Source organism: Trifolium pratense, linkage group LG3 (assembly GCF_020283565.1).
Source record: "Trifolium pratense cultivar HEN17-A07 linkage group LG3, ARS_RC_1.1, whole genome shotgun sequence".
NCBI lineage: Eukaryota > Viridiplantae > Streptophyta > Magnoliopsida > Fabales > Fabaceae > Trifolium > Trifolium pratense.
Window position 1 is genome coordinate 3,290,915 of NC_060061.1, and position 12,124 is coordinate 3,303,038.

Sequence of the window (12,124 nt, forward strand, 5' to 3'; positions counted from 1 at the left end):
GAAAAAATGATAAGCTATAAGCTACTTAAAATAACGTTTGAAAAATAAACTATAAACTAATAAAATAAGTTAAAAGTTCTTTTTAAAAAATTGTTACCAAACAAAACTTTTACCTTATAAGCTAACTAAACAAAACTTTTAGCTTATAAGCTATAACTTATAAAGTAGCTTATATTCCCAAACAAAATCTCTGTCTAGTTTTTATTTTTATAGTATGAAATGAAAAGTGTGTATATATTAGTATATATTCATTGATTGTGCTTACTTTCAATTTTATAAAAATCACATCCGGTTATTGTTTTATGTAGTTTGTTTCACCTTTTCTTTGGAATAAGGTCTAGTTTCTCCCATATAATTTTTTTTATATATTTATATATGAGCTATGGACAAAAGATAAAAGTGATTAGGGACGTCAAGTTCGTTGGGATGTTTAATTACTTCAAAATATTAAGATGCTCTTATTAATTCTGCTAAAACAAATACACAAAAAAAGTTATTTCACATCCATATTTAATAGTATAATTTTTTAATGTTCAAATATAAATAAGTGAAAAAAAATCATTTTCCATGTCCATGTGCAAATCAATGATATTTATTGGAAAAAAATTCTTATGTTTTTTTTTACCGGCATGAAAAATCTTAGAATTCTTAAAGTATTTACAAAGATAATTATATTTATCTTCCTCTAAAAATACTAGCGGAATTGAAACTCAGATGTTCCGAATTCAAGATTTATCTTTAAAATTCTTGTGTTTGAATGTTGTTTTAGAATTGTGATTTTAACTTATTTTAAATTATAAATTATAAATATGAATTGACCAAGAACATAATTAGTAATTTAGTATGGGTAACATTTTTACAAACTGAAGCTAACTTTTAAAAATAATAATAATTAGAGATAAGATCGGTTTAGATTTAACAAAAAAATAGAAGAAGAGATAAGTCTTAATATTTTACAAATGAAGATAAGATATTTTAGGTACTTGTTCATTAAAATAAAGAAAATAACACCTTAATCCACACTTATCTGTTGACCTTTTACAAAGCAGAGAGGTGCCAACTGGCAAAGGTGGTGATGATGAAGAGAAAGTATCATACCACAGTTGCATGTCGTGTCAGCACAGTGGAGAGAGACAACTTCTGAGGTGCTAGCTAGCTAGCTTTTGTGATCAGTGGCAAAAGTTACAAAAGATAATTCCAATCTTTTTATTTTATTTTTCATATTTGTATTCATGAATTTCTACCCCAACCAACCAATCAAAATATCAGAATTAGAATTCAAATCTCAACAAAACAAAACTGGTAATTCCCCCAACTATTACTACTGAATTAGATTTGTGTTCTTTTTGTTTTATTTTATTTTATTTTATTTATTATTTCCTCTCTCATTTCTTTAGGAGGCTATCTTTGTTCCTGACTCACAACAAAGTTCGGTCCATTCATGACAACAAATCTATTGTTTGGTTGCTGTTTCTTCTCTTAGCTGTTTTCCTTCTGTATTACAACAACTAGCTTCCTGTTTTTATCTTTTCATTCACTGTTTCCACCCACTTCTCTCTCTCTCTCTCTCTCTCTCTCTCTCTCTCTCTCTCTCTCTCTCTCTCTCTCTCTCTCTCTCTCTCTCTCTCTCTCTAACCTTATCTACAATCAACTTTTAACCTTTCTTCTATTGCTTGTTCTTATCACATATTTCACCATTTCACTCTCACCTCTTCACATTTCTTGCTTTGTAATTTTTTATTAACCATAATATTTATCTGACCCAGAACTTAAAAATTAATCTTTTTTCAATTCACACAATGTTTTTCTAACTTTGGAACTTGTATGTGAAATGAGATGAACGGTGCCGGTTGAAAAGTTGGACTTTTCTGCTATGATGGTATAATAAATGTTTCAAAGCATTGTTTAAAAAGTGTTTGTTGTGTTGGTTTGGATTTTTTGAGTGATAAGAATGGTGTCAAGATCTTATTCAAATCTACTAGAGCTAGCCTCTGGTGAGTCTCCAACGTTTGAAAACATGAACAGGAGAATTCCAAGGATTATGACTGTTGCTGGTTTGATATCTGATGTTGATGATGACCCTTTGGAGAGTGTGTGTTCTGACCCATCTTCTTCATCTGTTCAACGAGAAAGGATCATAATAGTAGCAAATCAGCTTCCTATAAAAGCTCAAAGGAAGCAAGATGGTAATAACAAAAATAATTGGTTTTTCAGTTGGGATGATAATTCACTTCTACTTCAACTCAAAGATGGGTTAGGAGATGATGATATTGATGTTATATATGTTGGTTGTCTTAAGGAAGATGTTCATCCAAATGAACAAGATGAGGTTTCACAGATACTACTTGAGACCTTTAAATGTGTCCCAACTTTTCTTCCAGGTGATCTTTTTACAAGGTATTATCATGGCTTTTGTAAGCAACAGTTATGGCCACTGTTCCATTACATGTTGCCTCTGTCACCAGACCTTGGTGGTAGGTTCAATAGGTCACTGTGGCAAGCTTATGTATCAGTCAATAAGATATTTGCTGATAGGATTATGGAAGTGATTAACCCTGAAGATGATTATGTTTGGATACATGATTATCATCTCATGGTTTTACCAACTTTCTTGAGAAAAAGGTTTAATAGAGTGAAACTGGGATTTTTTCTCCATAGCCCTTTCCCTTCATCAGAAATTTACAAGACATTGCCTATTAGGGAGGAGCTTTTGAGAGCCCTTTTGAACTCTGATTTGATTGGTTTCCACACTTTTGATTATGCAAGACATTTCCTCTCATGTTGTAGTAGGATGCTTGGTCTTAGCTACGAATCCAAAAGAGGTTATATTGGGATTGAGTATTATGGTAGGACCGTGAGTATCAAAATTCTTCCAGTTGGCATACACATGGGTCAGCTTCAATCAGTTCTAAGCCTACCAAAGACTGAAGAGAAAGTTGCTGAACTTATTGAACAGTTTTCTGATAAAGGAAAGATAATGTTACTTGGTGTGGATGACATGGATATCTTTAAAGGGATAAATTTGAAGCTATTGGCCATGGAACAGCTTCTTATTCAGCACCCTGAGTGGCATGGAAAGGTTGTATTGGTTCAGATAGCCAATCCTGCAAGAGGGAAAGGAAAAGATGTGAAGGAAGTGCAATCCGATACGAAGGCGACAGCGAAGCGGATTAATGATAGATTTGGTAAACCTGGTTATGATCCTGTCATTCTGATTGAGGAGCCACTAAGGTTTTATGAAAAAGTTGCATACTATGTTGTAGCTGAATGTTGTCTAGTGACTGCAGTTAGGGATGGAATGAATCTCATACCTTATGAATATATAATCAGTCGTCAAGGAACTGAAAAATTGGACAAAGTTTTGGGAATAGGTTCATCCCTTAAGAAAAGCATGTTGGTCGTGTCTGAGTTTATTGGTTGTTCACCATCTTTAAGTGGAGCTATCAGAGTGAATCCATGGAATATTGATGCAGTAGCAGATGCAGTGGACTCAGCTTTGGAAATGGCTGATTCAGAGAAACAGCTTAGGCATGAGAAGCATTACAAATATGTTAGTACTCATGATGTTGGTTACTGGGCTCGTAGCTTCTTGCAAGATTTGGAAAGGACTTGTAGCGATCATGTAAGACGAAGGTGGTGGGGAATTGGTTTCGGATTAAGTTTTAGAGTTGTAGCACTTGATCCTAACTTCAAGAAGCTCTCAATGGAGCACATTGTTTCTGCTTACAAGCGGACAAAAACTAGGGCTATCCTTCTAGATTATGATGGTACACTAATGCCCCAGGCTTCCATTGATAAGAGCCCAACCAGTAATTCCATTAAAATGCTTAATAGTTTGTGTAGAGATGAGAACAACATGGTGTTTCTAGTCAGTGCTAAAAGCCGTAAGACGCTTGCTGAATGGTTTTCTCCTTGTGAAAATCTAGGAATTGCCGCCGAGCATGGTTACTTTTTAAGGTAAATTGCTTGGACCATATGACCTTTTCAGCAGTAGTCACAAATCTCACACATTCAGGCACTTAATACATTGGTGACTGTTGGATCAAGATTGGTATTTTAGGGTTTAAAAAAACTCAGAATCCGCTTGTTTTCTGCACAATCCGATCTCGATCCAATGGTGTGCTCATCGCGTGAATTTGTGACTGTAGGCAATTCAAATACACCTTTTCATGGTTTGATACTTCTGTTAACTTCTAGTTGGCATGTATGGTTTCAGACTGAAGCGGGATGCAGAATGGGAAACATGTGCTCCTGTAACAGACTCCAGTTGGAAACTAATTGCTGAGCCTGTGATGAAGCTTTACACTGAAACAACAGATGGATCAACTATAGAAGATAAGGAAACGGCACTTGTTTGGTGCTATGAGGATGCCGATCCAGATTTTGGATCATGCCAAGCTAAAGAACTTCTTAATCATCTTGAAAGTGTGCTTACAAATGAACCAGTAACAGTGAAGAGTGGACTGAATCATGTGGAGGTTAAACCACAGGTGCGTATAACATTTGTAGAATTAATTGTAGGGACTAGTGATAAATTTTTTCTGTCTATTGGATTCTGGTATACTTAAAAAATCTTGTAAATTTGGAATCTTTAGAAATTCATAAATGTTAAAACAAAGTTCCTTTACTGTGATCAGGCTGGTCCATGAATATATATAGTAGGGAAAAATAAAGTTCAGATAGGTGTTGTGTCGTGTGTCCAAGGGAAAAGTGGATATGTGTGATCCACAAGCTGTTTTCAGCTTATGCAGGGTTTAAACTAATTCCCTCTTGATTATAGAAACAAACAACTGATATATAAGTTCCTTAACAATAAACACTTCTTGAATAAGCACTTGGTTAAGTTCCTAGTCTGATCCAACACGGGCTTGTAGTTGTTAATCTAATTTGAGTTATATGGTCAACATCATTACTAGCTACTGTTGTTCAATTTTTAACTTTTCTGTGAATGGAAATTAGAAAAAGAATATAAAGGAAACTTGGTGAGAAACCCTTACAAAAAGTGAATTATAGTTAAATTGCACACTTTTTTTAGTCTTCTTTCCTGGTTGTGTTTGAGAAAGGACGAGCTTGGATATTAACTAAACATTTTACATTCTTACAGGGTGTGAACAAAGGGATTGTGGCTAAACGCCTGCTTTCAGCCATGCAAGGAAAGGAAATGTCACCTGATTTTGTTTTGTGTATAGGCGACGATCGATCTGACGAAGATATGTTTGAGGTAATCACTAGTTCTGGCCCTTCCATGGCACCCAGGGCTGAAGTATTTGCATGCACTGTTGGTCGAAAACCCAGCAAGGCCAAGTATTATCTGGATGATACTACTGATATAGTGAGAATGGTGCAGGGTTTAGCCTGTGTTTCAGACCAAATAGTTTTATGTTAGGCATGGGAAAGAAAGATAATCTTAAAATGATGTACTTTCTTCGTCTCAATGTAGGCTCAGTTGTTCTCTTCATACATGATCTTTTATTTCCCTGCATATTCCATGTAAATTATTATAGTTATGTACTTGTCAAATTTGTCTTTTGGAAAATTTGTAAATATATTCCTCATTTTGAACCTTGCTTTGCATACCTTAATCCACATGATAATGATACTGGCTGTTTTGGATTTATTTATTTCCTGAAAAGTTATATTAAACTTCAAAACTGAACTCACGATGCCCATTATTCCCTAGCCAAAAAATGGAGTGCTCTATTTATGGAGATAAACTAGTTGTGAATTGCATTTATATTTGAATTATTATACAAATAACATGCAGAATAAGACAAAGGAGAAATTGGATCCTTCTGAAGAATGTGAAGTGTCTTAATCTTAATAAACCACCACGATATTATTACTTAGAAAATCAACAATTAGTTATAAGTATGTATACATAGCAGAGTTTGGTCATACAGATCAGGAACAATGAAAGCTGAAACAACCTCCTTGGTAACCAAATGTGTGTTAGGGTACATTTCTATTCCTTAAAAAATGAGGGAATAACTTGTGGAAAATCACAGATCCAAATAACCATGAGAAGGTATTTCATCTTACCTTCTGTCACAACATTTGATTCTTAAACTTGCACCCTCCCAGAGAAATGTGTGATTGCTGATCGACCAAGATCTGAAGATTGGATTTCATATTAAGGACTAAGATCTCGTGATTCATCAAAGAATGTAACACTTGAAATATATCGTATAGCATATTGTCAGCAGCATAGAAGAGTAAAAAATTGAAGGATAATTACAGTAAAAAAAAAAAAAAATCATGTCCATAAAGCTTCACAACACAAATGTATTTCCCTGGAATCTACAATGGCAATATATGGAGCAGATAGGCAGACGGTGGATATTGGCAGGCTCACCAATAAAAAGTTGAATTAAGTAGGTGGTCAAATAGCCAATTAAACACACACTATCTAGGGGACATTGTGCTGAACCAAACAAGAGGTGGCAGAAAGTAATTGAATACTCACAGTCACAGTGATATTCATAAGGTAGGCAATCAGAACTCAATTCAGATGCTTGACATGAAGAAATCAGACAATGTTAATCAGGATTCAAACTCTCTTGACCAAGTTGAGAGCACAATCTTACTGAAGCACAACAAGTATCCTAACCCATATTTAGTCCTGACTTCAGTTTCTTTGCTTTCTTCATCCACCTCCCAGTCAGTGTTGACATGCTCAGTTGTCACTGACAACCCAGTGACTAGCTCTAAAAACATAGGATTTCCAATCAGAACTGTTATTTGACTTATTTCACCAATAATCACCACATGAACAAGACCCGTTCTTGAAATGGTGAAAACGACTGTTATCCCTCACAACGATTTCCCTTCCAACAATCTTAGCAATAAATTTAATTGCGGTGTGACAATCCGTACATACCCGAATATTCTTTATTACTCGGATGGTTGTACCAGCAGTAGTGCTAATGATGCCAAATGCTATGGCAAGTCTCTCACTGTGATTGTGTAACAAGTCGCGTTTCTGTTCCTCGTCAACATCATGGAGCACCTGATTTGTGTCAAGGACATAACCTTCTTTCTCCATCTGTTCCAATAAAACAGTCAATGCTTCGTTTATTTTATCATAATAAGGATGAGATTTATCTCCAGCCATAAAAGTATGCACTTCATTTCCAACCTCAATCCAGCTGCATGCAGGGATCTTCTTCAGGCCCTTTTTTCTCATGCGAATTCTCAATTTTGCAGCATCTTTCCATCTCCGTGCAGCCGAATAGATGTTTGACATTAAAACATAAGCCCCCATGTTTTCAGGGTCAATCAAAAGCAACTTGTCAACAACCTTTTCAGCTAATTCAACACTCTTATGTGCCCTGCAAGCAGCCAACAGTGTTGACCACACACTCCCAGTGGGTTGTACCTGTACTCCCATGTTAGAAATGAAATCATAAGCTTCCTCCAATCTTCCAGCTCTACCGAGCAGGTCAGCAACAGCAGCATAGTGCTCCAAACCAGGAGCAATCCCAAAATCCCTCTCCATACTGTTAAAATATCTCCAACCTTCATCTACCAACCCGGCATGACTACACGCAGTTAAAACAGCCATGAATGCCACATAGCAAGGCCTTACTCCATCCTCTAACATGTTGTCAAACAAGGAAACTGCATCGAGGGCATGCCCATGCATTGCACATCCCATAATGATTGCAGTCCACGCCACCATGTCACGTTTCTCTATTCTATCAAAAACATATCTAGCCATCTTAATGTTACCACATTTTGCATACATGTCCACAAGAGAGCTAGCTATAAACTCATTACCATCAAAACCAATTCTAATTATACATCCATGAAGCTGCTTCCCCAAATTCAAAGCAGTCAAATGAGCACAAGCAGGTATAACACTAGAGAAAGAAACAGGCATAGGTCTCACATTTTCCTTCAACATCCGACGAAAGAATCCAAGCCCTCGATCAAATTCACCATTCTGAACACAACCAGCAATGATAGAGTTCCAAGAAATGGCATCTTTCCGCGGCAAGTGATTAAAAGCACATAGCGAATTTTCCAGCCTATTACACTTAGCATACATATCAACCAAGCTACTTCCAATAAAAACATCCCCATCAAACCCATTTCTCACAGTATAACCATGAATCTCTTTCCCTCTATAAACATCAACATGCTCGGCGAAAATAGGAAGAATACTCGAAAGAGTGAACGAGTCAGGCTTCAAGTTACCATTCTTCCCCATCTCTCTAACCATATCCAATGCTTCAACATACATCCCATTTTGAACATACCCTGCAATAAGAGTATTCCACGAAACAACATCCCTAACAGGCATCATATCAAAAACCTTCCTAACACTACCAATCTCATATTTCCCTCTTTGAGGAAATACATCAAACACCTTGCCTGCATTTTCAGTAACAGAAAAATTATGAAACTTTGCATACATATTGATGAGTGCATTTGCAATATAAAGATCAGAATCGAAACCGAGACGAACGGTGGAAGCATGGAGGGAATAAGCGAGTTTGGGATGTTTCAAAAGAGTGGAAGCTTTAATGAGAGAAGGGAAAACATGGCGATTGGGTGGAACAGAGAGAGAGCGCATGGAGTTGAAGGAAGAGAAAGAAAGGTGAAGAAGGGAGTGAGAAGTGTAGCATTTGATAAGGGAAGACCATGCGAGAGGTGGTGGAGGTGAAGGAAGAGAATTGAAGAGATGAAGAGAATGGTGTAAGAGGTTGAGATTGGAGTAGAGTGAGAGTACGAGGATGTTGTCGTTGTGGAATGTTCCTTTGGTTATTACGATGTGTGCGTGAAGTTGTTTTGCTGATAGTGTTTTGTTTGAGTTATTTCTTAGGATGTTACTGATCATGTGTTGTGTCGTGTAACTACTCATTCTCTCTTCTCTTGCTCGATGACGATTAAGAGAATCAGAAGATTTGTGCCATAGACAACTTTGAATTCAAAACTTAAAATTGAAAATGCTTCTTATTTGTGTTCAAGATAACTTATAGCTTATGCATAGCATATTCTTGTCATGAAAATGTAGCTTATGCTTATTGAAAGTTTAAACAATAAAAATCATCTTCCATGGGAACTAAATATATTGAGAAATGGAAAGAATAAAAAATGGAGAAGATCTCAACTCCTCTCCTGTTTTACAATAAAGACTCAGTATTAAATACTACTCAAGAATCCAGTCAAAAAACAAAAAACTAATAACTTGAGAGTATCAAGTTTGCAAAAAGTAAAAAACAAAATTTAACTATAATTGGTGGGGTGCGCCTAGCCAATACAGTAGTGCAACGCATTAGCAACACATGAGAAGCCCAATAGCAAGCTATTGTGGTGGCTCCTCCCCCTCAAAAAAGTAATTTAATATCGTGTGATCCAATGGACCACATATCAGATATTAAACTGATAAGAACAGATACTACACTTGATCTTAGCCAAAAGGCCGAGAAAGGTATGAGTTGCATAATGTACTCGCTGCTGCTTTTATATCTCACATCTACTCACTTGTTTACTTATCTCCTCGATGTGGGACTATTGTGCAACAGGTTGAGACTTGCTTGGTAGAGTGAGTATTCGTTCTTTTTCTACTCATGCCTCCTTCTTCTTTATTTTGATTTCTTTACTTCCAATGTTGTAAATTCTTTTTACAATTCTATGTATTCCTCAGTTTCACATGAATTATTAATATGACAGATTTTTTAGCCCTCTACAAACTCCCTTCATGGACTCTGCTAATATCACAACTGAAATCATACAACTCTGTGGCCAGATACAAATTTTGGTTATGAATTCATTAGACTTATTTACTGGACATGGGAAACTCATTCTTCATGCAGTTACCAACAGAAAGCTAGTTTAGTGGCATATATAAGCTATTAGAGCGAAAGTTTAATCAACCAAACTAACCATTAAAGGATATAATTAGAACAACATGCTACATGGCTACTAACATTATCAATATTAGAGATTCAAACTTCAATTGTCTACCTATACTACTACGATAGGATACTTTAGAAAATGGTAGGGTGATCTGGTAATTACTAATGCCGAAGACTTGGTCGTTGTTTGGATAAATAACTTAATTTGCAGCTTATATAGCATAAATGTTTATCATGATAATAACTTTTGTATAAACTATTTCTATAACAAAGTTAAATTGTTTTCATATAAGTTGTATTCAAAAGCTATCTTGGAGAGCTTGTGAACACGTCATAAGCTGTTTTCATAAGAGAAGAGTTCTAGAAAGCCACATCCATTTCTTTCCCAGAAAGTTACAAAGTTTATGGTAAAAAGACACCCACTACATTGGTCTTTAAGATAAATCTTTCACGAAGTAACATTTTTTACAAAGGAATTAACACTACGTAGAACATAGTACCTTTTTTTCACCTAAAAAAATGACAAGTTCAAACAATGGAGAAAAATTAAAAGAATTTCTCCAACTGACAATGACAGATTGTTTGGTTAATGATAAAATTTGAATGTTATGTTCACACAATCAGGAAATTTGTCTTACGAGTTAAGTCTTTATAGACCACAAATCTCTTTACTCCTAAAACATTATCATCAAAATAACTTAAACTTCTTGTCTTTAATTAATACGATTCCTATCTTAGCCCTCCATGATGTTGATGTCTAAGGCTATTAAATATGCCTTTCATCTTTGTTCACTCATTTGTTTGAGTGCTGGTGTCCTAAATTTGGAATTTACAAAATAATTTCAGAAGGTATCTGAGAAAATAGGTTTGTCAAATTCATTTGAAACCACTTTCACACAATGACACAAACATATATTAACATGTGTAGTCTACTACCCCAAGAAGCACGACATAAAATAAAAGTGTGTGTATATGGAGTCTTCACAAATTAGTATAATTGAATGATCTGTTATGGAGAGTATATAGGTAAAATATGAACAAGAAAAATTGAAGTATGATGACACATTAATTAGTGTGTAGTCTTCGATTGTAAAAGGAACTCTTGATATTTTCTGTGATTCACATTAGTTGTTGACGAAGTCATTTATTAAACAACACTGCAAAGATGTACTATAGGTCAACTTAAAGTCTTGGTTGCAAGTTGCAACAAAAACTTGATATCTCCTTGCGAGCTATGTTAACAAGAGAGAACACACGTGATGGTCGAGTGGTGTTGGCTTGGGCTCTTGGAGTATGTTCATCTCAAGGTCTCAGGTTCGATTCTCACTTGTGTCAATTTTGGTGGGCTAAGTCCATACAGAGAAAAAAAAAACTCTGGCTTTAAATGGTCCCCTTGGATTAGTCGGTCCTAAGGCTGGATACCATGTTTTTTTTTAAAAAAAAAAGAAAGAGAGAACACACGTGATGGTCTAGTTTCGACTTGGCCACAATTTATTCTCACAAGTGAATGTTCACAATTCAATTACTATGTTCAATTTGATCTCTGACTTTTATTTTAAAGAACAATGGTTGCATTATCACTAAAGTTAGTGTAAGTTTTACTGTTTAGTATGCATTGTATATGTTGTGAACTTTAATATGGTATCAAATTTGTATCCGTAGACGAAATGACAAACAAAACACATATACAATGTGAAATTTCAAATTTGGATTAAGGCGTCCAGCCTAGCAATGTTGACATTGTCAATTAATTTTACTTGATCAGAAATAGGTAGTCGACACTTGACATCAAACATGTCTAGTCAAAGTTGAGGTCATTGGTGGGGGTACCTGCAAACACTATGACATTCAAGTGAATAAAACAGGTGAAATGAGAAGTATAGAGTTGTAGAATAACGTACCCGAGTCTTTCTAAGAAAAAACTCATGTACGTTATATAGGTTCAGTGTAGTCTTCAACAATGATAGTGTAGTCTTCAACGATGATAAAGATCATCAATGTATTTATTAGTCATAAAGGCCTTGATTGGTTGTTCGGAGGTTACAAGGGCATGCTCATTATGTTGTTAAATGGGCTGATCAGGTCCCCTTAGATTTTGGGTTGAGTGCAACTGTGAACATGAGTTTTAGTCTAGTCTAAAATATCAGTATCAATTTTTTTGGTTTATAATGAAACAAATAATTGAATCTAAGATCTCATGCATGCATATTATTCAAATCATTCGTCACTAGACTAAACTTAGTGGCTTATAGACATGTCAAATT

The 12,124-nt window shown here is 35.4% G+C and overlaps 2 protein-coding genes and 1 non-coding gene across 5 annotated transcripts; 1 reads left to right on the forward strand and 2 right to left on the reverse strand.

The window, feature by feature from the left end:
* Positions 1-933: 933 nt before the first annotated feature.
* On the forward strand, positions 934-5,617 carry LOC123918429 (alpha,alpha-trehalose-phosphate synthase [UDP-forming] 6). Its single transcript, XM_045970481.1, has 4 exons — positions 934-1,302; positions 1,398-3,957; positions 4,217-4,490; positions 5,105-5,617. Exons 2-4 carry the CDS (start codon positions 1,952-1,954, stop codon positions 5,384-5,386), a joined length of 2,562 nt encoding a protein of 853 aa, XP_045826437.1. The 5' UTR covers positions 934-1,302; positions 1,398-1,951; the 3' UTR covers positions 5,387-5,617.
* LOC123918430 (putative pentatricopeptide repeat-containing protein At3g23330) lies at positions 5,577-9,245 on the reverse strand. Of its 3 annotated transcripts, XM_045970483.1 has the most exons (3): positions 6,464-9,245; positions 6,040-6,111; positions 5,577-5,625 (listed from the first exon to the last, which is right to left on the reverse strand). In XM_045970483.1, exon 1 carries the CDS (start codon positions 8,861-8,863, stop codon positions 6,749-6,751), a length of 2,115 nt encoding a protein of 704 aa, XP_045826439.1. In that variant the 5' UTR covers positions 8,864-9,245; the 3' UTR covers positions 5,577-5,625; positions 6,040-6,111; positions 6,464-6,748. The 3 variants fall into 3 exon arrangements, with proteins under 3 accessions (XP_045826439.1, XP_045826438.1, XP_045826440.1); XM_045970482.1 differs by having other exon boundaries at positions 6,040-9,245; XM_045970484.1 differs by lacking the exon at positions 5,577-5,625 and having other exon boundaries at positions 5,685-6,111.
* Positions 9,242-9,437, reverse strand: LOC123919285. The gene has a single exon (XR_006813192.1). It is a non-coding gene; the product is annotated as a U2 spliceosomal RNA (small nuclear RNA).
* Between the last annotated feature and the right edge of the window lie 2,687 nt (positions 9,438-12,124).

Coding starts and splice junctions, on each gene's coding strand:
- LOC123918429 (XM_045970481.1), top strand. CDS start 1,952: ATGGTGTCAAGATCTTATTCAAATCTACTAGAGCTAGCCTCTGGTGAG. Junction 3,958..4,216: donor GAGCATGGTTACTTTTTAAG/GTAAATTGCTTG, acceptor GTATGGTTTCAG/ACTGAAGCGGGATGCAGAAT. Junction 4,491..5,104: donor ATGTGGAGGTTAAACCACAG/GTGCGTATAACA, acceptor ACATTCTTACAG/GGTGTGAACAAAGGGATTGT.
- LOC123918430 (XM_045970483.1), bottom strand. CDS start 8,863: ATGAGTAGTTACACGACACAACACATGATCAGTAACATCCTAAGAAAT.